This window comes from Poromitra crassiceps, assembly GCF_964638095.1.
Source record: "Poromitra crassiceps genome assembly, chromosome: 1".
In the NCBI taxonomy this organism is placed as follows: Eukaryota; Metazoa; Chordata; class Actinopteri; order Beryciformes; family Melamphaidae; genus Poromitra; species Poromitra crassiceps.
The window spans coordinates 27,566,875-27,593,223 of record NC_139623.1 but is presented as its reverse complement, the minus strand read 5'-3'; the positions used below and the strand labels follow the sequence as shown (position 1 = coordinate 27,593,223).

The 26,349-nt window shown below is 42.5% G+C and overlaps 1 protein-coding gene across 1 annotated transcript; it reads left to right on the top strand.

Annotated features, from left to right (window-relative positions):
• The first annotated feature begins 4,489 nt into the window (after positions 1–4,489).
• On the top strand, positions 4,490–25,996 carry nufip2 (nuclear FMR1 interacting protein 2). Its single transcript, XM_083646163.1, has 4 exons — positions 4,490–4,646; positions 10,630–12,339; positions 12,564–12,596; positions 20,147–25,996. Exons 1-4 carry the CDS (start codon positions 4,499–4,501, stop codon positions 20,197–20,199), a joined length of 1,944 nt encoding a protein of 647 aa, XP_083502289.1. The 5' UTR covers positions 4,490–4,498; the 3' UTR covers positions 20,200–25,996.
• The last annotated feature ends 353 nt before the right edge of the window (positions 25,997–26,349 follow it).

Here is a 26,349-nt window from a genome sequence, read left to right as displayed (position 1 = left end):
TTAATGTCTACCTAGTGTCTTTAATTGTATGCAATTTTTATGTACTGTCTGCCTTCTGCCTTTTTTAATCTGTATGTAAAGTGCTTTGTAACTTGTTTTGAAAAGCGCTATATAAATAAAGGTATTATTATTATTATTATTACTCGAAGTGTTCTAGGTGTCGAGCAGCCTGTAAGTGTTTGGTGTTGAACAGCCTGTAAGTACGGTAGACTACTCAAAGTGTTCGGGTGTTGAACAGCCCGTAGTCAAATCACTAATTCAGACCCCAGTAGACTACTCAAAGTGTTCTAGGTGTCGAGCAGCCTGTAAGTGTTTGGTGTTGAACAGCCTGTAAGTACGGTAGTCTACTCAAAGTGTTCGGGTGTTGAACAGCCCGTAGTCAAATCACTAATTCAGACCCCAGTAGACTACTCGAAGTGTTCTAGGTGTCGAGCAGCCTGTAAGTGTTTGGTGTTGAACAGCCTGTAAGTACGGTAGACTACTCAAAGTGTTCGGGTGTTGAACAGCCCGTAGTCAAATCACTAATTCAGACCCAGTAGACTACTCGAAGTGTTCTAGGTGTCGAGCAGCCTGTAAGTGTTTGGTGTTGAACAGCCTGTAAGTACAGTAGACTACTCAAAGTGTTCGGGTGTTGAACAGCCCGTAGTCAAATCACTAATTCAGACCCCAGTAGACTACTCGAAGTGTTCTAGGTGTCGAGCAGCCTGTAAGTGTTTGGTGTTGAACAGCCTGTAAGTACGGTAGACTACTCAAAGTGTTCGGGTGTTGAACAGCCCGTAGTCAAATCACTAATTCAGACCCCAGTAGACTACTCGAAGTGTTCTAGGTGTCGAGCAGCCTGCAAGTGTTTGGTGTTGAACAGCCTGTAAGTACGGTAGACTACTCAAAGTGTTCGGGTGTTGAACAGCCCGTAGTCAAATCACTAATTCAGACCCCAGTAGACTACTCAAAGTGTTCTAGGTGTCGAGCAGCCTGTAAGTGTTTGGTGTTGAACAGCCTGTAAGTACGGTAGACTACTCAAAGTGTTCGGGTGTTGAACAGCCCGTAGTCAAAGTTTTGGGGGGGGATTAGGCAAAGGGGGGGTTTTCGTTCTTAAAGCAAAAAGGGGGGTCGTCTGGCTTAAATGCCAATTCAGCGCGCCGAATTATGCCGGATTGGTCGGTCACCCAGCGCCCGCTGTATCGCTGCGACCACGCCCGGACGGTGATTTTCATAAGCCGCTGCGGGGTTTCTCAAATCTCAATGCTGAGTCAGCGCGCCCGAATTATGCCGGATTGGTCGCTGGATGCGACCACGCCCGGTCGGTGGTTTTCGTAAGTCGCCGTGCTGCCGAGCCAACCGGTCGGCGACAAGCGTCGCCTTCTGACCAGCGCCCGCTGTATCGCTGAGGCAAGCAGACCGGTTGGCAGTTTTATGCAAAGGGCTGAAAGCCGGGGTTGTCTTTCTCAATGCTAGGGGGGTTTTGGCTAAAAGGGGGGTTTTCTTTCTTAACACTAAATCAGCGCGCCAAATTATGCCGGATTGGTTGATCACCCAGCGCTCGCTGTAGCGCTGTGGCCACGCCCGGTCGGTGATTTCGTAAGCCGCTGTGAGGTTTTCCTAATGCTGAGTCAGCGCGCCGATCTATGCCGGATTGGTCGATCACCCAGCGTCCGCCGTAGCACTGCGGCCACGCCCGGGCGGTGATTTTCGTAAGCCGCCGTGAACCAAGTAAACCAAGCAAAACCGCGACCGGGCGCAGCTGCGCCCGGTCGGCGGTTTTCCTAAGTCAGCGCGCCGAAGCTCGCCGGATTGGTCGATCACCCAGTGCCTGCTGCAGCGCTGCGGCCACGCCCGGGGGGTTTCGTAAGTCGCGGCCGCCAAGCCAACCGGTCGGCGACAAGCGTCGCATTCCGCCCAGCGCCCGCTGTAGCGCTGAGGCAAGCAGACCGGTTGGCAGTTTGGGTTTTCTTTCTTTTGGGGGATTCTCTATTCTAGTCCGAGCAGATGCCCTCTCTCACCCCAAGAAGAGAGGCATCTTAGCGCGGAGTCATTACGCCAAAGAACTAGTCACCATGCTGCCATGCCATCAGAATTAGTTGCCATACCGTCCCATGCCATAGATCTTATCGCTCTGCCATACTTGAATAAAGCTTGCTTGTTAAAACTCTACCCTCTGGTCTCTCATGATTGAAATGGTGGTCTCGACCTAGTTTCAAGATGAAGACCAGACACGCTGCCTCGCACCACGCGCAATCCTAGTGACCTCACCTCACCTCATGTAATCCTAGTGTGACGAGCACAAGTGTAATCCCAGCGTAACGTCCGCGTGACGCACTTGCCTATATGACGCCGATAATGTCGTCAGTGCCGAGGCTATGACGTAGCAGTATTTATAGCCATGCTCCGTGGGTCATCGTTCTCTTTCCCTGATCTTCTGGTCGCCGTACCCGAGCTGATCGCATCCCATTCTCTGAAAGCTGCGTTTCGACCCACCCACCTCCCCAGGCCATCACCAATGTCTTGACTCCTGAAGAATCCCCTACAGGGGGGGGATTCTCTATTCTAGTCCGAGCAGATGCCCTCTCTCACCGCAAGAAGAGAGGCATCTTAGCGTGGAGTCATTACGCCAAAGAACTAGTCGCCATGCTGCCATGCCATCAGAATTAGTTGCCATACCGTCCCATGCCATAGATCTTATCGCTCTGCCATACTTGAATAAAGCTTGCTTGTTAAAACTCTACCCTCTGGTCTCTCATGATTGAAATATGAAATATATGATATGTAATAGAGTGAGCTGATTCACTCTATTTTTGTCTTTGTTTGTTATAATTATCAACTTGTCGACAATGTTATTGTATTATGTTTTTATGTTATGTGTTTGGACGCCAGGAAGAGTAGTCTCACCTTGGTGTAGACATGGGGATCCACAATAAACAATAAACAATACAGTAAGTTTAATTATTTTTGATCAATCTAAAAAGCAAAGCACCAATGCATCTAAAATGATCAAGGATGACACATGAAAGTCATAGACTCATTGACAATGTGGTCCGCAGCTCTATAACCAATTAAAATTTAGTAGCAACTAAGGTAGTGACAGCAAGTTACCACTGTTTTTTTGGTCTCCTGACATGACAAAAGGTCTGTTCAACAGGTGAAGGCGTTTGATTCAAATTCTGCACCCCAGTGAAATGAGCAGTGTTGTCTACAGATTGTCTAAATCAGCGTGACGTCACTTGACACCCAGAAATGCGGAACCCCGCGGCAGTTAATAGTATGAGTTGTGCCAAACAAAAACGTTAATATCTCAAAAACTATACATCACATCACTTATATTTTGACATTCTGAGTGAGAGCAGAATTTGCTCAAGAGTTTGATGTATAATATATGCATGTCGTGTTAAAGTTGTGTGAACTGTCGCAGTTTTTTAAATGTAAACAGAGTCAAGCCAGCTAGAGCATGACACTCATGCCTCGCGCCACTTCATAGGGTTCCATTGCCGTTGCCACCCAGTGACGCGGTTTGTTTACCAAAATGCTGCTCGGCTGATGATCCCTCGTATATCTGGTCATATTGTATAGCATTCACTGACCATGGGAAACTAGTTGAAGTATTTACTAGTACTGATCGAGCCTATAGTAGGTGGACCAGTCCAGCCTCAACCATGCTTTAAAATAGACAAGACCTAAGACCTCGCGCGTCCCGAATGAATTCATTTTTTATTTTTTTGCACAATGATGGAATATAGCCTACCTCTCCACTGAGCAACACGTCTCTCCAAGTTCTCCAAGTTATTTTAGTTTAGTTGAATAGAATAGAATAGAAGTTATTCCTGGTGGTAGAAGCCATCGCATGACAAATTCTTGAGTGCATACATAAATGCTGAAAGATTTCAATTGGTGCAAACTTTTGGCATCCAGGATGCAGGGGAGAAATGGCCATATTTATTTATTTTTCCGGTGTCTGGATAAATACTTCCAAATCAACGCATTATTAAAACAATTTATTTTATATTGAATTTGCAAGAGATCGATTTTCCAATACTGAGAGGGCGGCATATCCTCCCCGGACCCCGTACCAAAGTGTGTCCCCTGTACAGCATGGAGACGTGGCAGCGCTCCGGTCATATGATTACAGTTCATATGAACCCCACCCCGCTATCGTCTAGTCTGCAAACCTTTCCGCCTGCGTGACAAGCTTTTTTTTTTTTTTTTTTTTTTTTTTTTTAAACAGTACTGGTCATCGGTTATTTAGTGTGAAGTGATCTCTATTTTCACCGTCTGTCAGGATTTGAAGAAAAGTCGTGTGGACTATCCCCAGCATAACTCTGCCTAAATACTAGACATGGGATTCGAGAGCGGTGGTGACCACCCAAAATAGTATCATTTTTAGACGTTTACTGCTGACGTTTACAGAGGCTTCAAATAGCTTCCGTTTTACACTGGCAGTGATTGGACTATTCTGTACTTACCTAGCTAACGTACTGGTTGAACAAGTCGGACATTCTACACTTCGATGGAGGAACAGCCCAAAGATCGGGCACAAGAGAGGCATTATTACCAGCACGGAGAGGAGAGAAATCCTATTCAACATACAACTTGTCTAAAACATGATCAGAGCCACTTCCAGCACCAGCATCAGGAAACGCAGACGAAGAAAACAGGTTGGGCCATCCGGAAAAGTTAGCTAACGCTGGGCTAGCTTTAGTCAGCTAATGTCAACGAGCCGACTAGCATTAGCTAACGCTAACTAACGTTAACTCCAGCGTTATTTAGGGCTTAGCTAGCTCTTAGTTAAAATTGTCATTACATTGGCCAAAACAATGTAAGAAATGCCGCAACTGGTTAGTAGCTGATGAGGCAGATAGAGGCCTGTATATGGGACGAGAAAGCAGCCATGACGTTAGCATAGTTAGCTGACGTTGCGTGACAGTTGCCGCTGGTGGTGCTTTGACATATCGGGGATTGACCTTGTGCGCCGGCTTCACCACCCATTTTCCTTTTGCTAATGCAATGGGATCCTCTGCGAACATCTTGTTAGGTCGCCGTTCATCATAGCCCTTATATGTGCATGTTGAACCGCCGTTGCGTCGTTATAGCTTCGCTTTATTCATTTCAGAATGTCTGTCCAGTTTAGGAAACCTACACCGGCTCCACTGGAATGTTCTGAGCTGCCATTTCCTGTCGGCCATGTTAGAACATCACTGGGAGCTGTAAGGCTAAAGTTACCTGGCCAGCTAGCACATCTTGACCACCACAATACTGTATTTTAATTTATCTCGGTAATGATATGTAGTTTTCTTCTTTTTGTGTTCATCTAAGTTTATTAGCTACATCCTGTAGCTAGCACAACCCACTGGTGGTGGTGGTTTCAAACTTGACGCTTAGCGGCTGGTTAGTTGACATTAGCACATGCTAGCCGTCTCTCTCAGGCCTGTTGCATGTTGTCCAGTCAACGTGAAGCCACGCAGCAGCCTAGTTGAAGCGATATGGCCATGCCACAGCTGAACAGACATTGGTGTTAGGATGGCCATCAATTCGGCGATAGCTAGGTAACAGTTGGTAGTCAACAATAAGCGAGAAACTGCCCCCTGTGCATTGCAAGCATAATCTAGCAAGCCTGCACCAATAAGCGTAATGTGTGCTACTGCTATGCCATATCTGACATGAGCGACAGCACCACTGAATGGAGTCTACGTTGACACAGCAGTTCCCATGCCCCTTGTGCAACGCATATACAGTACCTATTTATGGTGCACAGAGACTCCATGCCAGTCCATATTTATTTCAAAAATGTCCCTATGATCTCTGCTGGTACACCTGGCATTAACATGCATCTTGGATGTCAGATCAGATTTTAAACCTAAATTTTAAACAGCCTAAAACCACATAATCCAGTAGGCTACACAGTTCATAGATGCAAGTGATTTGATGACACACTTAAAGGAGAATTTCGTTTTTTTTTAACCTGCACCCCTCTCCTCACATTAATTATGATCTGACGACTCACCCAGTGATCTCCGCAGCATTTTTGTCCATCCTAGGCGTTGTTGTGATCGAAATAGTGTGCAAGTCAGTCCTAGGATGTAGCTCCGTGGGGGCCAAGTGGCAGCGTGTTTTCCTCCATGTAAATAGACAGTTTTATTCCCGTTTTCGACGCATGTCGTCATAAACTGTTCCCTAAGGAACGATCAGACTGCAATTCTTCCCCGGGCTCTTTTCACTGGTGGTTGCAGGCAGCCCATTTTTGCCTGTCGGGTCAGCTCTCCTCAGGAAAGTCTCACTGATCCGACAGGCCTGTAACAACTACTGCTCGGCGCCCGGGGACAATTGCAGTCTGATCGTTCCTTAGGGAACAGTTTATGACGATATGCGTCGAAAACGGGAATAAAACTGTCTTATTTACATGGAGGAAAACACGCTGCCACTTGGCCCCCACGGAGCTACATTCTAGCACTGACTTGCACACTATTTCGATCACAACAACGCCTAGGACGGACAAAAACGCTGCGGAGATCACTGGGTGAGTCTTAAGATCATAATTAATGTGAGGAGAGGGCTGCAGGTTAAAAAAACCGAAATTCTCCTTTTAAAGGGGGACTGACCCCCAAGATTTCTTGCAAAACGGTGTTCTACTTGATTTGAAAACTGCAGGCAAGATGGCCGCCTATACTCCCTTCTGTACCCTGGCAGAATAAACGATCATAACGGCCTATAAGTATGTAAGATACAAAATAAAACAAATAGTAATGTCTTTATTTGTTGTAGAATGCAGAGGACATGTAACTGTTTAGTTAAACTCGCATTCCAGGAATATTGTATTTACTGCACTGCTCTAAAGATAATGTAAGTGGCTTGAGACTGTTTCGTCCTGAAACCCACTCGCTTTGCGCCAGAACACAATCGATTTGGGGGTGGAGACTATATTTGTACTATGTTGTAAACGGAGTCCACAGCACAAGAATTTCACACGTGATACGTGTACCATGGAGTGACAATAAAAATCTTGAATCTTGAATCTTGGAACACGCCAGGATTGGCCAACGCCAGTGCCCAGAACTGTCAAATCAAATCATCGACAGAGACGCTATCGCCCGCCTCCCAGTATTTTCAGTGTATCAGAGATAGAGAATGATAAATACAGCCACGTTATAAACAACAAACTAACGCTGGTGATCCGTATGGAAACAGTGTTACTCGAAATGGTTAAAGCAGCTGCGAGCAAGATTTTCGATTGTTATTAAACAGTCTAAATGTAATATTGATGCATCACATCTTACCTATAATAGTAGCTGAGACCAAAGCCGTGTGAATCGGAGATTGCTCTCTTGATGATTGTAGAGTCTGTCTGTCTTCCGGCATGCCGGATAGACCAGGAAGTGAAACGAAACGGTTTACGGCAGCTGCCTGCCTTCAACTGTTTCGCTCTGCCTAGCAACAGACCATAAACAAGGAGAACGCCATGCTCGCTAGTCGCTACATCCAGGGGCTTGCTACTCTTGCGAACATCTCTCGTTATATTCTAACAGACAGACAGACTAATCATCAAGACAACACTGGCCGATTCACTCGGGGTTCAAGCGAGACTACTCGGCGTTGGTCTTGTCTACTATTAGAGGTAAGATGTGAGGCATCGATATTCAATTTAGACTGTTTAATAACAATCAAATCTTGCTCGTAGCTGCTTTAAAGGTTATATCAATTTGGTCATTCAGTGGCATTTTACTGCCATGTAACATAACTAACTAGCGGCTAATATTAGCCACAGTAGGCAATTACCCATGGATGCATTGCTCTTAAAGGGCTCGCGCCGAGTGAACTACAGTAATAATCACATGGGATTTACCCCCCCCCCACATGAGTGGGGCATGCGCAAATACCACCGTGACGTCACGATGTACCAAATCTCCCATTCATTTGAGGGCACACAAAAATGCAGGTTTGAACCCATAGAGGGAACTTATTAGGGGTGGGAATCACCAGATGCCCACGATACGATACTAAAACGATACTTGAGTCACGATACGATAGTATTGCGATATCGCCGATATTGCGATATATTGAATATTGCTATATTGCGATTTCTTAATTTTTTAACTGCAAATGATGTCCCCAAAGGAAAACTTTGTCAACATCTGGTTTATATAAGAACAATTTTCCAGTCTGTACATCTGACTTCAACCATTTTATTGCAGCAACATTGTCAAGTAGACAGACCAACAACTTTCATAAAGTCATGTCATTAGGGCTGGCACGGATCAGAAAACCCACGGATCGGATCGCGTGATGGATTTTGAGCCACGGATCACGGATTTTTCGGATCAGCAAAAAAATATATATATCAGATTTTTTTCTCTCAAAATTAGATTTTGGATTTGATTTTTTTAATACTATTATACTTCTCTAACCATTTGTTGCCCTGCACAGCTCAAAAAATATTTTTTTCTCATAAGTGACACAATGTATGCTTTTACTCTGAAGGCAGAACAACCCAACTTCCTGTTTTAGGTGGCACTGCTATGCCTAACTTCGTGGCTGTTGCTTGCTAACAACCTGCAGTCACTTGACACGGGTACAGACCAGACCATGTGAGTCTGGAAATATAACGTTGATGCTACGTTAAGCTACTCAGTGGCCCCACGTGTTGTTTTGTTGTTATGTGTCCTAAGGCAACATTTCACCATCCGGTGATGATGTGTTCGTGAAAAGTGTGTGTGCGCGCGCGTGTGTGTGTGTTGTGGCTCTCGTTATCTTGTGCAACACGCTGATCGCATTCCTGTGCTTTTTCAGAGGTGTTGAAATAAGTTTGTTGTCAACGCTGTCTTTAGTAGCCACTAGCCACAGCCTTCAGATAGACTTTAGAGCGGCGACAAGGGATGAGGAAGCTCACTTGTGCTTGCCATGATTATGCCTGTCTGTGTCTGGCTGTGCTGCAGGCGTTCTCATACACTAACGTTAAATGAAAGGGGGGGGGGTCCGCGGACCATTGACGTTCCGAACCGCGTTCCGAACCGTGGGGGCTGATCCGTACGGGTCACGGATTATCCGTGATCCGTACCAGCCCTACATGTCATAGTTGCATGCACCTGACAAACTGAACTGTTTGTTACAGTCTACTTACAGTCCACCTTAACTGGATGTGTGTGTGGACTACTGTACTTAGGTAGTTTTTGAACAATGCAACTTCACTTCACTTGCACAAAACATCTTGTGCAGCCCATTCAGTAACTGGGGAATTTGTAAATTACTGTTATGACAAAACTGTTACTGTTAAAACAAAATGAAAATATGCTACCGTTTGTTTACTGCTGGCCTTGGAACGAAAGTTTATAGCAGCCCGGTGGCATGGCGTGGCATGGCCTGCAAAAAAAAAAAAAAGAAAGAAAATTGTGTGTGTGTCCAATATCAATACAATATCGTCAGGCAAAATATCGCGATACTATGGTGTATCGATTTTTTCCCCCACCCCTAGAACTTATGCTGCTGAAATGATAGGGGTTTGTAAAATTGTAACAGATTGGTCTCAAATGTGGAGATTTTGACCAGAATCCTTCACATACCACCCCAAAAGCCATATGTATATTGGTTAAAAGCTGAAAAAAAGTGTTTTGGGGGTAAGTTACACTTTAAAAACAGATGGCGATCAGATAGCCCAACGTGAGGATGTGGTCACAGAGATCAATTTTGTCATACTGACACTTAGGATACAATTAAATCATACAAAGGTTACACTTTTCAGTCCACCTACAAGAACTGTGTGCAGAGCAGATTCTTTTCCCTGCTGTATACCCAGATTTTTATCCGTTTTTAATTTGTCTTGCTGTTTGAGATGGAAATTGTTTAAAGCATGTAAGAAAAACTGCTTATATCACATCATGAGATCAGTAGATTTCTATTAACTGCCAACAAAATAAAAAAAGATTAAATTATGAGGCTGGTAATGCATATTTGCAAACGAGGCTGGTCATGCATATTTGCAGTTTGCAAAGAAATTATTTTCAATGTGGATAACTGAGATACTTTTTTAATGCCAATGGTTTCATTAAAATGTGGATAATTCATATGTCAGTAGATCTGGATATATCAGATGCCATATTATCTGCAAGACGGTGCGGGGGGGGGGGGGGGGGGGGTCATGTCAGGGACGCATACTACCCTCTAAACTGTGTGCTTCTGATAGTGTAACAGCTTTACTTGTCCCTAGAAATATAGTTGATTATAAGCTGGGTTTGAAGTTTTAGAGCCATATGAGACTAGATGCAGGGACTTTGCCATTCCTTTGGGTTTCATGAACTGACTGAATTGTTCATCCTTGCCAACCATGAATACTAAACACAACTCCTTTGACACATATCCCTAAATGCTTTGTTATGCACTTATCTTTGACGTATGGCCATTGTCTATAGTGAGGGTGCTTTAGATGCAAGGCAGTGAATAATGAAAACAATTGCAAATATATAGGCCTACTGTTTTAAATTAAACCTTTCTATTTGTATTGAATTGTTATGGGATTTTGTTGTTCCAGTGTTTTCCCCTAGCAGTTGGGGCCATTTATATTATGAGGTGAATGAGCGAATGTAGGGGATACAGTGGTTGAGCTATTCTTTCTGTCAATGCACTATAAACTGATTGTGCTTCCCCTTTCAGGCAATAAAAAAGTAAACATCAGTGACGAGGAGGGGGAGAAGATTCCACATCCATTTGATACTGTTGGTATGTCGCATCCCCCCAACAGCAATGGTAACAGACACATCACTAATGCAAGCGTGAAGCAGAAGTCAACCCAAAAGCTGTACACGACCGTTCCAAAGGTGAGCAGCAAAAGTTTGGAGCATAAGAAGAGTATGGACCTTAAACATGACAAGGAAAAGGCTCTGGATGTGAATCACCATGAGGGTCAACCTTTGGATAAGAAAGACTCTGTGTTGCTTCAAAATGGTGTAAACTGTGGCTTCATTGCAAATGGCTATTCTTGCAAGGACAATGATGGCAGCGGCTCAGAAGGTGGATATACTACTCCAAAGAAACGCAAGGCCAGATGTAACATTGTCAAGAACACTGACAATGTGATGAGAGAAAAGGAGAAAGACATGCAACAGGGCAACACTACACAGGAGGCTGGGGCTTTTCATCTTGAGCCAACTGAGAAGGGAGTAAGTTCACGACTCGATGGCTTCAGAGCTGTCCATAAAGTAGAGGCTCAGTCAGCAGCTAGTAGACGGCCAGTTGCCCCTGAGGCTTCAATGGGGGAATCTCAAAGGAAGACCTCAGATGGCAAAACAGTAGGCACCTTTGGTAAAAAGTTTGAGGAAAGGCACAAAGCCAAGCTTTCCTCACCTTCAAAAGAGGACTCATGGACTTTGTTCAAGCCCCCACCAGTATTTCCTGTGGACAATAGCAGTGCTAAAATTGTGCCCAAGATCAGTTATGCAAGTAAAGTAAAGGAGAACCTAAACAAAGTAGCCCAAGCTGGGGGAGAAGCGCTGCCTCCTCCTGTTAGACTGTCACAGGTCCCCATGTCTGCTATGAAAACCATCACCTCAGCTAGCTTTAGTAATGGTCCTGTTTCTGGAAATGGAAACAGCTGCCCATCAGTGGGTACCTTCTTTGCTCCTGCTGCTAGTAGTATTCCACTAGCCCCGTCTATCCCAAGTGGTGACAATGTAGCATCTTCTTTGGAAAGTAACTGTAGCTCTACAACCAGTCCCGTTGATGCAGAAGCGTATGAGCTTAGAAAGTGTACTCTTTTAATTTACCCTTTAAATATGCAACCTGTGCTCCCTAGTGCTCGCCAACTTGACCCACCGGCTGCTCAGACAAATCAGAAAGCCTTGGGAGATATCTTCCAAAATCAGTGGGGGCTTTCCTTCATCAACGAGCCCAACTTGGGGCCAGAAGGAGGAAGCGGGCAGATAACTGTGGAGGACAAGACTACTGTGGTCGCACCTCAAGGCGAGCGTCAGGCCGTCGCAGCCAAGGCCGCTCAGCCATCAATCCCAGAGCCAGCCACATCAGCTCAAGACCCGGAGAAAAGGACTTGTGCCCCTAGCAGTGTGTCTAATGCCTGTTCCTCTGCTTGTGTGATGAGTGGGGAGGACACCAAGATGCATCCCTCTGGCCAGGAGAAAGCTAAAGCTGAGGCTCTGACTCCAGACTGTGCTGCCTCTGGCCAGGAGAACGCTAAAGCTGAGGCTGCGTCAGCCCCCAGTAAGGACAGCGGTGCTAAGCCTGGACACAGCCTGCTGAGCACCTTGTCGTTCGGCTCATGTAAAGAACAGGTCCACTCTAAAGACATTGGCAGGAGGTGTAGCTGGGGGACGTTTGATATAAAAGCTGCTGTCATTTATCACACTAAAGGTAACTTACATTAACTTTACCTATTAACTGTTTTTCCAAGTTTATTTGTAAAAATGCTTACGATAAATGAAACGATAAATGAAAAATGTCTAAATGTGTTTATTGATATAATTTTGATGAAGGATTCCGTAGTGCATTTTGCTAAAAAAAAATATATTCCTCAAGACTTCATCCAGTCTTGTTTTGTGTGCTGAACTAATATCATTTTTATTTTCCTTCAACAGAAATGGAATACGTTTTCAACTTGCAAAAACAAGGTAAACAAAAGTTGTTAGTCTCAATATTCGGAACTTTTATTTTTAAAAAAAGTTAAAAGACGAGCTGAACCAGTTTTTATTTTTTATTTTAGTTCAAATACCTGGGTATTGAGTGCACCTATTTAATAATGTATGCAAAAAAAATCACAAATCTAATTTCTTTAGTTTTTCACACTTTTTCACATCAAAAGTTCATTTTTCAAGATTTAATTCACAACAGTAATCTACAGTTTGCTGACATCACATAGTACTATCAGATTTCTACCCCATTTCAACCAATCATATCACGACATGGCAGCTGTCAATGAACGTTTCAGCCAAAGACCTTCCTCAACGTTGTCGACAATGCTGAGGAAGGCCTTTGGCTGAAACGTTCATTGCTGCTGCCCTGTTTGAGGAACTGTGAAAGGACATTTGGAGTGCTGGCTTTTCTCTCTTCACTCAACTCTTTGCTTGCCCTGCACCCAGTGAGTTTTTCATCCATTTTCAGTGTGCTCGCTACTGGTGAGTTTCAGCTGTCAATCAATCTTCATTTCAGGAGAATTTTCTCCTCGAAATGAAGGAGAAAATAGCTGCCTAGTGCCTGTAACCTGGCAGAATTTCTAGCCCATAAACTAACTAATATCTTGGCCAATTGTATAACATACAAAATAAAGCAAACAGTAATGTCTAAGAATGCAAAGACATGTAACTGGCTCGTTAAACTCGCATTCCAGGATAACGTTAACGTACGCGGGTCTTATCCCGGCCCCTCAAGAGATTCCAGATGGGCAGGTACTACTCATGCCTCGGATTCTCCGCTCCTGTTCACACGGAAGCAGCTAGCTGCCAGGTTCTCCGTGGATCCCACTCGCGTAGCGCCACAACACGCTGAAACCCACTCGATTTGGGGGCAGAACACGCCAAGATTGGCCAATGCCAAATCCAGCCCCCAGAATTGTCAAATCAAATCATCGACACGCTATGCCCTGCCTCTCAACCATCTGTCATCTCAGACAAGATTTGTTTTCAGTCTGAAACGTCTCCAACACTCGCGCCACTTGGGTTCCGTTGGGTTCAGCTCGTCTTTAATGGTACTCACGATGGTTGGAGGGGTAACAATGTAATCAAATGCAGGCCAGAAGTTCAAGTTATTCATATGTGTCAGACTGCGGGGCGGGATATCCGCGGTCAGCGCGGTTATAACTGCCACCCGCGCAGCCTATTATCCTAACAAGCCTTGTTAACTGCCATGGTAACCAATGCCACCTGAGGCATCATGCTGCCACCTGAGGCATCATGCTGCCACATTTGTTATCACTTTTTAAATGAGCTAGGGGAAAACATGCCCATACTTATTTTAGTACCAGTAACAGCAAAATTATAGCCTGGCCATCATCGTGTATACTTTTCGCAACCCAGTTTAGGTGAAACCACGGCTGTATGACGCGACCGGAAGAAGCGTCACGTCGCGGCGCTCTGCTAGCTTAGCAAGCTAGCAAAACGCTCACCTAAAAAGTTTTTTATTAACCGAATCTTTACCCCTCTACCGCGCAGGATTAAACCTTCAGAAAACTTCACGCCAATTGTAACTTCAAATATCCATTACACATTTCAGTTCATCAGACTACGGTCAAGCCAGCCTACCCTCCGAAATACACTTTAGAATCAGAGATGATTACTTTTAAAAGCCAAGAAAAAATAATGTTACTTAACATCTGTTTTACTACTTAAATAATGTCATATTATATGCATTAAAGAGCATGATGCAGGTTAGACACCACTTTGCATTAATATGTGGGACTTTTATGTAGCAATTAGGATTCTCTTTTGTTTTTTCCCCACACATTGCTGCATCTAGACTGGTTTTTGTGAAGCATCTGCCACACGCACATAAAACCCCTCAAATCTAGCAATAACACCTGTGACGATTTTAATACACAATAATGTTCCCTGGGAACATTACCTCTGTACGCCGACCGTCTGTCCCGGTCTGTCCGCCTGTCGAGAGGCCGCTCACTACAGTACATCACCTCCACTCTGCAGCTAAAACTCCTCCCCTCTGTAGCTGAAACTGCTCTCCTCTTGAGCTCCAGTGAGTGCCACTTGCGTCCGTCTCTGACGATAAAGTTATCCGCCTCAGACCATTCTGCAGCCGGCTTACACGAGCTGAGATGGTCGGTCCCAAATGTATCTTTGCAAATGGGCGTTATTTTGAAAAACCGATTGCATATTGGGGGTCAACTAGTTTTTACTGGGGGTACGGTGGTGCAGTGGTAAGCGCTGTCGCCTCACAGCTCGAAGGTCCTGGGTTCGATTCTCACCTGTGAACGATGAAGGAATGCGTGCCCGTCCGCATGTCCTCGAGTGCCCACCGCCCGGGTGGGGTCGTCAAAAGGGCCTTTCTGTGTGGAGTTTGCATGTTCTCCCCGTGCCTCCCGGGGGCTTCCTTCATATAGGAACCCCTCACCAAAACATGCAATATCCTGGTTGCTAATGTGGTTCCTCCTCTGGTCGTTAAGGGCGCCTGTTCGGAGGGAGGGGAACCAGTTGGAATAGTGTGAACCTCCCACGTGCTATGTCCTACCAGTGAAGCTTCCCCTGTCAGGTGAAAAGAAGCAGCTGGCTAACTGCCCATGTCTCGGAGGAAGCATGGAGCCAGTTTCGGCTCTCCCCAGATCGGCAGAGGGTGGAGTAGCAACCAGGATAAATAAAAGTAAATTAGCACTAAGGGGGATAAAAATGGGATAAAAAAAAATCGGGAAAAAAAAGAAAAACGTTTTTACTACTAGTTACGTTTGACTACTGAAACTATAAAGTGCCATATTAACCATAGATAGAGCACAAACTAAAAGGAAAGTAAAAAGTTGCCTTTGGGGGGGAAATGGAGCGGAGTTTTCTTTTTCTCCCGTCAATGCTGAAATACATTCTGGGCAGTGTCAAACTATCGTACCAGACAGAGGGTCAAAATGCTATTGGTTTTGGTGGCAAATTATCGTACAAATACGATAATTATCGTACATCTGGTGTTTTGGAAAGTTTTCTGCTGATTGACTGTATATTATTATTATTATTATTATTATTATTATTACAGTAAGTACAGTAGCCCAAGTCTCGTCACAGGTGTTATCTGCACAGATGGCTTTTTTTTTAACATGTGCATTATAATGCCACCTTTTTCCTCCATATTTCTGCCCTGGGGGCATGTTTTAATTTTGTTTTTGTTTTTTGGGGGTATTTTCATGAGAATCTTGAGTCCTGTAAATAAATTTTTTTTTTACCTGCACCACACTCTTTAAGTGATATATATATCCACATAATTAATGTCATATTATGCATAAAGTGAATAAATATGTGCTCTGCTGCATAAGCAGCGATCTTCATTTATCTTTCCGAAGTATTTTTCCAAGCTTGCCGGCTTCCATGCGAGCGAGCAGAAGTGACATGCAGAAACCTCGGTCGCATCATGCGGGCGTGGGCGTGGTTTCACTTAAACTGGGTTGTGAAAAGTGTACTGTAAGTGTAAGACTGGTTGGAGTGAATAATTACAGTTGCACATTGAATTCACAAATTGGTGCATGCATACAGAAACTGCGGGGGTCCTCAGATTTTAATTTTTTTTTTTTTTTTGCAAAATTCATGGCATGGCGGTCATTAGTAGTAGAGAATCAATCCCCTTTTCAAACATGATAATGAAATGCTGTTATTTATAGGCATAGTTTGCATAACAAGTTAGTTGGCTACTTGTGCAAGGCAGCTTGTAATGTTAGCCATCCCTTAATCATGTTTCCATGTCATGTAGAGCTGTTATGGCAGTGAGCTTTTACCACTACTATCACAGAGCTTTTACCACTACTATCACATAGCTTTTACCACTACTATCACTACTATCACAGAGCTTTTACCACTACTATCACAGAGCTTTTACCACTACTATCACAGAGCTTTTACCACTACTATCACAGAGCTTTTACCACTACTATCACAGAGCTTTTACCACTACTATCACAGAGCTTTTACCACTACTATCACAGAGCTTTTACCACTACTATCACTACTATCACAGAGCTTTTACCACTACTATCACAGAGCTTTTACCACTACTATCACTACTATCACAGAGCTTTTACCACTACTATCACTACTATCACAGAGCTTTTACCACTACTATCACAGAGCTTTTACCACTACTATCACTACTATCACAGAGCTTTTACCACTACTATCACAGAGCTTTTACCACTACTATCACTACTATCACAGAGCTTTTACCACTACTATCACAGAGCTTTTACCACTACTATCACTACTATCACAGAGCTTGTCGACAGATCGTCTGTGGTGCCCCAACGACCCTCCGGGGTTATGGGATAGTAGACTCAGCCCTCAGTCATAATCCGTTTCACTACTGTAAGACTGAGAATATTACTATTTAAATATTTTCATAACGTCAGGTGGTGCTGTTGGAAGCCTTGCATCGGAGAACCAATCCTGAGTGTTGTGGGCGGGCCTGCTTTCTGGGGGCAGAACCGGTGTCTCGCAAAACATTGCCGCGTTTGCAGAGAAACATATTAATCACTTAGAAACAAACATAACCTGTTAATAGGACGTGTTTCATCCGGCCCCGGCGGCTAGAGGTCTTTCCCCCAGCGATAAGCCCCACTCCCGAGGCTTACGTTACAGAGCCTACTGATGACTTCACACAAGTTCACAGTAGCAAGCGGACCACTTCCGGGTAGGAACAATTATTGTAAAATAAACAACAGGTATAAACTTAAATAATAAATGTAGGCGTGTCTGCTGCCGGCCGTTCTCGCCGGGCTCGAAGAGAAAGATTTTGACAGTGAAATTCCCAGACGTTTGGTGGTTAGGTGGCGCTGTTGGCGCCGCTCACCAAACGTCTGGAAACCGAGACTAATGGGATAGGTGAAGGTGAAGGTGATCACAGGTTATACTGTAGTTAGCAAAACACTGAATTCGATGTCTCCAGGTCAAGATGCAGTTCTCTAAAAATAATTAGCATTGTGGATAGTCTTTTTATGTAAATAACATTTTGGGTGAAGCAAGATTTAGCTATATTTCAAGAAAAGTGGTAGCAGTGTAGAAGTGAGTGCCTAAGCTATTAACATAACATCAGAAATAATTGACCAAAACAAATCTCTAAATAAATTATACAGTATTTACCCTAATGAGAAAAGGAGCAAATTGATGGTTAAAACTGAATGACATCACAACAGTCTAATCCTAATGTTAATTTAAAATAGAGATAATAATACTGTAGATAGATAATCGAGATATTTCTCTAAATCTGGCTTCAAACGGCCAACATTTTTGAAAAACAGCTAAAAAAAATCACAGGCGACCCAAGCCCCTCTGAATTTTGCTTGCATAACAACCCGATTGTGGATATATATGTATGTGGAGATATGGTCTTTTTATGTGAATAACCTTTTGGGTGAAGGAAGATTTTGCTATTTTTCAAGAAAAGTGGGAGCAGTGTAGAAGCTAGTGTAGAAGTGAGTGATTAAGCTAATAACCATAACAGCACAAATAATTGACAACAATCTCTAAATAAATATACAGTATTTACTCTAATGAGAAAATAAACCATTATTGATGGTTAAAACTGAATAATGACATCACAACTCTCTAATCCTAATGCTAATTTAAAATGAGATATTCCTCTAAATCTGTCTTCAAATGGGGGGGAAAAAAAATCAGCGGTGGACCTTCGGCCGCCACCAAGAGTCGCCCCCTCAGATTTTTGGCTTGTCCGATGCCCCTGCATGCATACAAATGCCTATTGGAATGCCTCCCCAGCACAGGTACTGTAGCTGCAGTTTGGACTGACATCTAATTCTCACAAAATGAAGGCCATCATTATTTTCTGATTAAACAGCAGAAATGTAAGCAAACTAAAGTCCTGAACAACATTGATGCTGCTGAAGTTGGATTAAAAGCATGAAAACTCATTCTACCAAACAGCCTGGTATCATTTGAGATACTGTGATCCAGAGCTTTGAGGCAGATACAGTTGCCAATTTTGTGGAAGTAGAATTTACATTTTGCATGCATTCTGCATTATCTATAGCAATGGTTCCCAAACTGTGATCCGCGGGGCTCCGCTTGGTGGCCCGCCAGAAAATTGCATTTATTTATTTATTTTATTATTTTTTAGTACAGACAACAGTTTTTACAGACACATTAACCCTGAGGAGTAGCCAGATTGGGTCGATTTTAGGAAATATCGCGATATTTGGGAAACATCACAATTTTGACCATTTACTTTAAGAGGCTGCATCAGGCTCAGTTTTAAAGCCAGAGTGAAGTTTCTGGTATCATATGAAACTAAAAGATCTAAGGAATCGATTTATATCAACCATGTCATGCTAGATTGTTAGGAAGGTGGCTAAATAACAAAGTTAGGCAAAATTTTGGCGAGGGGGCAAAAGGTGTGTGTGTCCATTTTGAACCAGCTAGTAGCCTTATATTGTCATTTAGCCCTTCTGCTGCTATTGCATGGTTAAATCAGCCAATTATATTTTAGGGGGGGTTGGTATACCCAGTGGAAGTGGTCCCTGGGAAATTTGGTTTGGTACGTAGTGGTACTTGGACGGAAACGTTTCTGAACCCCTGATCTATAGGGCTCAGCCTATAGGCACGGTGGCTCAGTGGTTAACACTGTTGCCTCACAGCAAGAAGGTCCCGGGTTCGAACCCCGGTCCGTCCCAGGTCCTTTCTGTGTGGAGTTTGCATGTTCTCCCCGTGTTCGTGTGGGTTTTCTCTGGGTGCTCCGGTTTCCTACCACCATCAAAGACATGTATGTTAGGTTTAAGACTCCTGTCAGTGCCCCCCTGACGAAGGCAATGGCAAAAGAACTGGAGCTGGTCGCCGGGCGCTGCACTGCGGCTGCCCACCGCTCCTAGCTCTAGGAAGGTTCCTACTAGAGGATGGGTCAAATGCAGAGGATGAGTTTTTCCCCATGGGGATAAATAAAGGATAACTTAAACTTATATGGACTAAAAATCATCTATTTTTAGACTGAATGGCGGCGATACACAATGTATATCTCAGTATTTCCTAAGTGGGCTAGATATTTAATTGCAAGTCAAAGCCACATGTGAGATGACACAAGCACTTTATTAAAACAAGACTGATCAAAATATGACAGGGTTTCCTTCCCTGCCTATTGGTGCTTTCACAAAATATTTACACAATGAGAGTTTTGTTAAATAATCAACAGTAATGTGGATATAATGACTAAGTGGGTAAAGGTGCAACAGTCTGGTAAGCTTAGAAAATGACCTCACTTTACTGTAATGCAGCCTTTAAAACCAGGGAAAGACAACACTTATCAAGATATTACAACATCCAAAATCGAAGACGATATCTACTTTCATATCACGATATCGATATATTGCCCAGCCCTAATTATCTACAGGATATGTTTTTTTACTTTGTGCAATTGTTGCATCTGGTTCTTTGGAATTGAAGTTGTAAAATTTGTGGCACTATAGAGAAAATAATCTAATCCTGTGCTTTCTCTTCTCACCTCATCTCACCTGCTCTAGATCCAAAAAGAGTAGTGGTGTATGATGAGACCAAGGATGGATCTGCTCAGTGAGGTAGATCGTCTACAGTACAAAACTACTCCTCTCCTGGGTGCTGCAGTTTTCTACCTTGGAAGTCTTGATCCCGTTGGATAGATCAAATGACAACTGTGAGTGTTGAGCGGGACAGATTTTCTTTGGAATCTAGAGCGGAATAACAGACTCTTGGAGGTATCAGACTGGACTTAGTTCAGAAACACAGACTCGGGAGGGATATTTAAAGAGTTGATCGGTGCCTCTCCAATATGATGGACACGTGGGAAAATGAGCTGTGCTAGAGGTCTGCCTCATAGCTCTTTAGAGATGACGTTTGGACTTCAACAAAGGAAGGTGTCATCCACTGCACCTCCCAAGCCTTTCTCCTGTTGTCCATTGTACTGCGGCAACCATCAGTCTAACTGTAGGAGGCCTCCATCTGTCATTTGATTTCTTCTGCATTCAATTAAGTTCAATGTAGATATGTTAGAATTTATTCATACACGAGTGTGCAAGTTTGACTTCATCTTGAAAGAAATGAGAACACAACTTGAAAAGAATGCCTTGGAAGTTGTGAAATGGAGTTTTGTAGGAGTTCTGTTGAAGTGAAAGCTGATGGGTAAGGCCCTATCCAGTGAGGGAGAACCTTTGTCTTAAATAATAGGGGAAATCAGAATGCCCAGTAATTCAATAACTGCTCTTTTTGCTTTTTTTGCTTTCTTTTTTTATGCCGTTTTGTCTGACCTACATGAATAAGTGTTATCTGCACTGCAGTACGATCCCAGAGCACAGATACAGAAGTGCCCAATTTGAAGGAAAGCCACGCCCCTTCATCTCACTTTTTATTATAGGTGTGCTAAAGATTTAAAAATCAGGTTATGTATTCATCAGTCTAAAACATTTTTGCTCCTAAAGTTCTAAATACATTTCATGCGGTTTATTGATGTGAGATCAGTGCAGCCTATTCTTAAAATCCAGATTCATCTAACTTTTTAATATTATACGAATCATACAGATTTAGGAATAAGGCGCGAGTGACATTCTGGAGCAGGAGATATTGCTTATAATAAGTGGTATTCTGTGTTTTGAGCTATTTGTTAAGCAGCAAGACTCAGGATGTCCATACAAATTATTTTGCCTGCATTTTCTCTCCATGGAATCATGGTTAATTTCCTGTTTTCAAGGGATTACGTGTTGCATTTTTCAACTTGGATTATTATTATTTTTGCTAACTCAGCAGTTGGTCTTTAATTTTCTGTTTGATTACTATGGCATTGTATTTCCTGCATGTTTACTGGTGGAGAGTCAGAAGTCACTGTTCATTGCCACACAAAGATGACGGTAACAAAACAATTGCAATACTAACCCAGGGTCCCTGACTAGCCACTTTGTCATACTGTGTTGAAATGTGATGACGACTCCTACTCTTACGTTTATACTGTGGATAACATTTTTAAGTTTGCAAACCAGTGTGCAATAACACTGTGTGACCCCATACAGCTTGTGGAATGGGTTATATGGGGGAAAGTGTTGTGGCCTTTAGCGCGTAGCTTCTTTCTGTGTCCAAAATGTTTGGGATGTCATGCTTGCATACAAGAGGTTGTGTTGAAACACCTAATGAAGGCTAGGGAGCCCACATTGATACTACATGCTAACTGGCCAGCCATGGCCTCGTTTCTATTACCATCTCCAAATCACGATTGGCTTTCAGTTGAGGAAGGAATTCTCCAGGTTTCTTTTCTCTAGAAGATACGATTTGGTTAATGTGTGGATTAATAGCACTTTATGTAAACTAATTGCTTTTATCTTTTAATTACTAGAGAGATCTATATGTACTGACACGAAATACTCCTTGAAAGAATGGCTCTGGGCTGTTACTTTTCAGAAAAATAAGTTGATAAATACAGAATTATTAAGTGTAACTCAGGTAGTGTTGATAAAGCCATGACTATGTTAAATATTGTTTTTGCCAAATGGCCCCTCCATCATGTAATGTGCCCAAATTGGAAACTGTTTAATTGGAGTCTTATTATAGAGTTCATATGCTGTGACAAAACACCACACTATTTCTTTTGAAGAAAACTGTGTCATGGCATGTAAGGTGCTGTCATCGATCATTTTGGGCTCGAGTTTTTCCGTTAGATTTCTCCTTAGAAAAGCACATTGCTCCATGCGCTGTTTTCCCTGTGTAATAGACGGTCATCTTCTCGCAATCTTTGATGGCTCGTTTTCTCTCATGTTCATAGTGAAGCGCCTCTTCATTTATTATTCCTGAACATCAGTGCTGTTTAAATTGGTTTGCTCGTGCTACAGTCTGAACATTAGTGCTGTTTGTTTATATTGGTTTGCTTGTGCTACAGTCTGAACATCAGTGCTGTTTATATTGGTTTGCTCATGCTACAGTCTGAACATCAGTGCTGTTTGTTTAGATTGGTTTGCTCGTGCTACAGTCTGAACATCAGTGCTGGTTGTTTATATTGGTTTACTCGTGCTACAGTCTGAACATCAGTGCTGTTTATATTGGTTTGCTCATGCTACAGTCTGAACATCAGTGCTGTTTGTTTAGATTGGTTTGCTCGTGCTACAGTCTGAACATCAGTGCTGTTTGTTTAGATTGGTTTACTCGTGCTACAGTCTGAACATCAGTGCTGTTTGTTTATATTGGTTTGCTCGTGCTACAGTCTGAACATCAGTGCTGTTTATATTGGTTTGCTCGTGCTACAGTCTGAACATCAGTGCTGTTTGTTTATATTGGTTTGCTCATGCTACAGTCTGAACATCAGTGCTGTTTATATTGGTTTGCTCGTGCTACAGTCTGAACATCAGTGCTGTTTGTTTATATTGGTTTGCTCGTGCTACAGTCTGAACATCAGTGCTGTTTGTTTATATTGGTTTGCTCGTGCTACAGTCTGAACATCAGTGCTGTTTGTTTAGATTGGTTTGCTCGTGCTACAGTCTGAACATCAGTGCTGTTTGTTTAGATTGGTTTGCTCGTGCTACAGTCTGAACATCAGTGCTGTTTGTTTATATTGGTTTGCTCGTGCTACAGTCTGAACATCAGTGCTGTTTATATTGGTTTGCTCGTGCTACAGTCTGAACATCAGTGCTGTTTATATTGGTTTGTTCGTGCTACAGTCTGAACATCAGTGCTGTTTATATTGGTTTGCTCGTGCTACAGTCCGGGTATGAGCTTTCTTTTCTAATGTGTTCTGATTAGGCAATGCCACAGCTTGTGCTTAACGAGAGGGAACTGGAAGTCGTAATTACAACCATGTTTTGTACAAGTTGTCTGATGTTTTACTTCCATCTGTCTAAACCCAGTTAGCTCTCTGCTATTTAAAATGCTTTGTTATTGCTGCTGTCGTACAGCGTGTGATGGATGAGTGTGTTATCAGATAATAAGAACAAAATTGTGTCTTACGCGGTGGTCGTTGAAGCAAGAAGATTTGAGTGGATATTGCCCATTAGCATGTAGACTTATGTTTTGACTGCTAGTGAGAATTGAAGGTCAATCTGGCGTAGTGAAGTTTGGCAGAACTCATGACTTCATTTTCTTCTGATTGCCCGTACTGCTTAGACAAAGTGACTTCATAAGGATCCCATTCTTTACATGCCAAATGATGTAGTATCATTATGTTCAAAACAGTCTAAAAGCATTCAATGTCAGTGGACGGTGAATCCATTCATGGACTTCTAAATGTAAAACAGGGTGGACACTGGTCAGAATATGTATGTGATGTTACTTTTGTCTTATGGTGAATACCCTAACCCTTTGACATTTCCTTTTTTTAAGAGGATGGTCCTGGATTCAGGGAAATCAGAGAATCACCATCCTCCTGCCCCAAGGCTCGTCATTTTAAAGCACTTAATACAGCAAAAAGGCTATATTGAATATGCATTTATGAAGATAGAACTATTATTTAGCATTGTAGCCTGCAAAACCAAAAACTGGTTCTTAATAGCTGAGTATGGTAATAGAATGATGGGGGGAGTGAGTGTCGGTGTGCTTTGTGTTGAGAAAGTTAAGCCTGAACATGTGGAGTCTATATTTTCACCCCCTCAGGATGTGCAATCACCTCAAGGATGCTGATGCTGATGCTGGCTTCCAGGTTGTGAGTGAGTCGTTTGGCCGCTGGGCCTTGTTGTTTGTGGGTGTGTGCATAGTGAGTTCTTCCTATTATATGCAAGTTCCCCATATATTTCAAAATCCCTGTTTAATGTTCAGGTGCCTGTGTGAAAACATATACTTTTACAGCGATTTGGATTGTTTAAAATCTGCTTCCAGCATATATCCGTGCCATTTTTTTTATTTTATTTTTTGTTGTAACATTTGCTATGCTGTTCACATTTTCTTACAGCTATCCTAATTTCTTCTTTAAGTGACATGGAAGTAGCTGAAAGAGTATTTTTGGTGTTTTCTAGGTTTTGAAATTTTCATGGCTTAAAAATTGTGTGACCTAAAGCCAAAATCAGTTTGAATGGGACAGATGACAACTGCTTGCTGGTGTATAGCCTTGCCAGTTCATTGTCACATTAACGTCTGAAGTAGCACATTATTAATCTGAACTGATTCAATTAATTAATATTTTAACATTGTATGTTTAAAAGAAAACAAGTTTATTTTTGAATTGTCACTTAATTTATCCATAGATGCACAATTAGAATGAAACTACTTCAAAGGAAAATGATCTAATTTTTTATCAGTTTTAGACTATTTAGTTGTTGATTAAGGTTGAAGTAGACCTATTTTCCCTTATAGCATCAATGTTAATATATTTGAAGTTACTCTTTTTCCAGCAGATTTTATACAAATTACTTTAACACATTTCTTCAAATAGTTGTGATGGAGTAATGACCATTGAAATACACTGCATCAAGAGTTCCTCTTAATATATATTTTTTTCTAGTGTTCTTGATAATGTTGTGAGGGTGAGTGAATTTAAGGGTATTAATATGATAATGTTGTGAGGGTGAGTGAGTTTAAGGGTATTAATATGTTGTGAGGGCGAGTGAGTTTAAGGGTATTAATATGCAGTTCCGACAACTTTGAATCTGCTTTCGCCAAAGGTACACGACTCAGATATTCAGCTACTGTATGGAAAATGCACCGATGGGGGACATTGACGGTGATGAGCAGCTTCCTGACAACTTTGCTGGGCTATGGAGAATCTTTTCTAGTGAAGTCACTACTGTAGCAGCTGAATGTCACTTTTGAGTGTGTTACGGTCTGAGAGAGGAGGAATCCAAAAAGCAAGACAATATCGAGATAAAAACAAATAACTGAAAGTGCTGCTTCTTCATCCAGTAATCAATCGTCTGTCACGGGAAATGCTGGACTCTGTGCTCCACTTTAAAACGGTCCCTCCTACCACTCTCCTCGCCTCTTGTGACACATGTTAATTTCTTAACTCACTCTGTGGCACCTGAGAGGTACAGTACAGTGTTTACACGTGGTAGAAACAAGGGCAAGGTGTGTCTTGACACGATTCTGTACCGCCAACGGCCATGAAGAGAACAGATCTGTGGTGCCTCGTCATCTGTGTTCCGTTTCTCCTCGTCATCTCAAATGGCTATTGTGCTTATTGATGCATTATCGGTCTGCTCCTCCTTTATCACGTCTACAACTCTAGCCCCCAAATATGAGGCAATAGCATTTCTTTCTCAAATGTCTTACAAGTTGACATTTAAGTTTTTAAGTGTGCAGTCTGATTGTTTATTTTTTTTATTTAACAGAAGTGTCACATTACAATGTTCATTTTTTAAAGCATGATAACCCTCAAATTCCAAACAATGTAATAGATTCAATAAAAAAAAACTCAAGTGTTCACAATTTTAGTTTCCATTAAAATGTCAAATTTTCATTAAGAAGTCTGTTTTGTGTGCATTCTTTGTATTGTTTGGATTCCTGCTATCTAATGTTTCATTGAAAGCATTTAACAGTCATATTGATACTGTGAATTCTACATTGATCATACTAATGGCATTCAAGATCAAAGTAGTCCAGGTGTTCAAATGGACTTTTTAGTTTAATTCATGTATATGAATGAAACTAATTCCCCTAGGGTGTGCTGAATTACTTTGATCTTAAATGATGTTCTGTTCCTGCTCTAACTGCACCCTGGAGTAGCACGGCTATGCACAGGGCACCCATATATTCTAATACATACTAATGGTATGTTTACTACTAT

What these genes read in the sequence shown, in the direction of transcription:
- nufip2 (XM_083646163.1), top strand. Translation starts at nt 4,499, where the DNA reads ATGGAGGAACAGCCCAAAGATCGGGCACAAGAGAGGCATTATTACCAG. An exon ending in TGTCATTTATCACACTAAAG is followed by an intron (nt 12,340 to 12,563) that starts GTAACTTACATT and finishes TTCCTTCAACAG; the next exon opens with AAATGGAATACGTTTTCAAC. An exon ending in TTTCAACTTGCAAAAACAAG is followed by an intron (nt 12,597 to 20,146) that starts GTAAACAAAAGT and finishes CACCTGCTCTAG; the next exon opens with ATCCAAAAAGAGTAGTGGTG.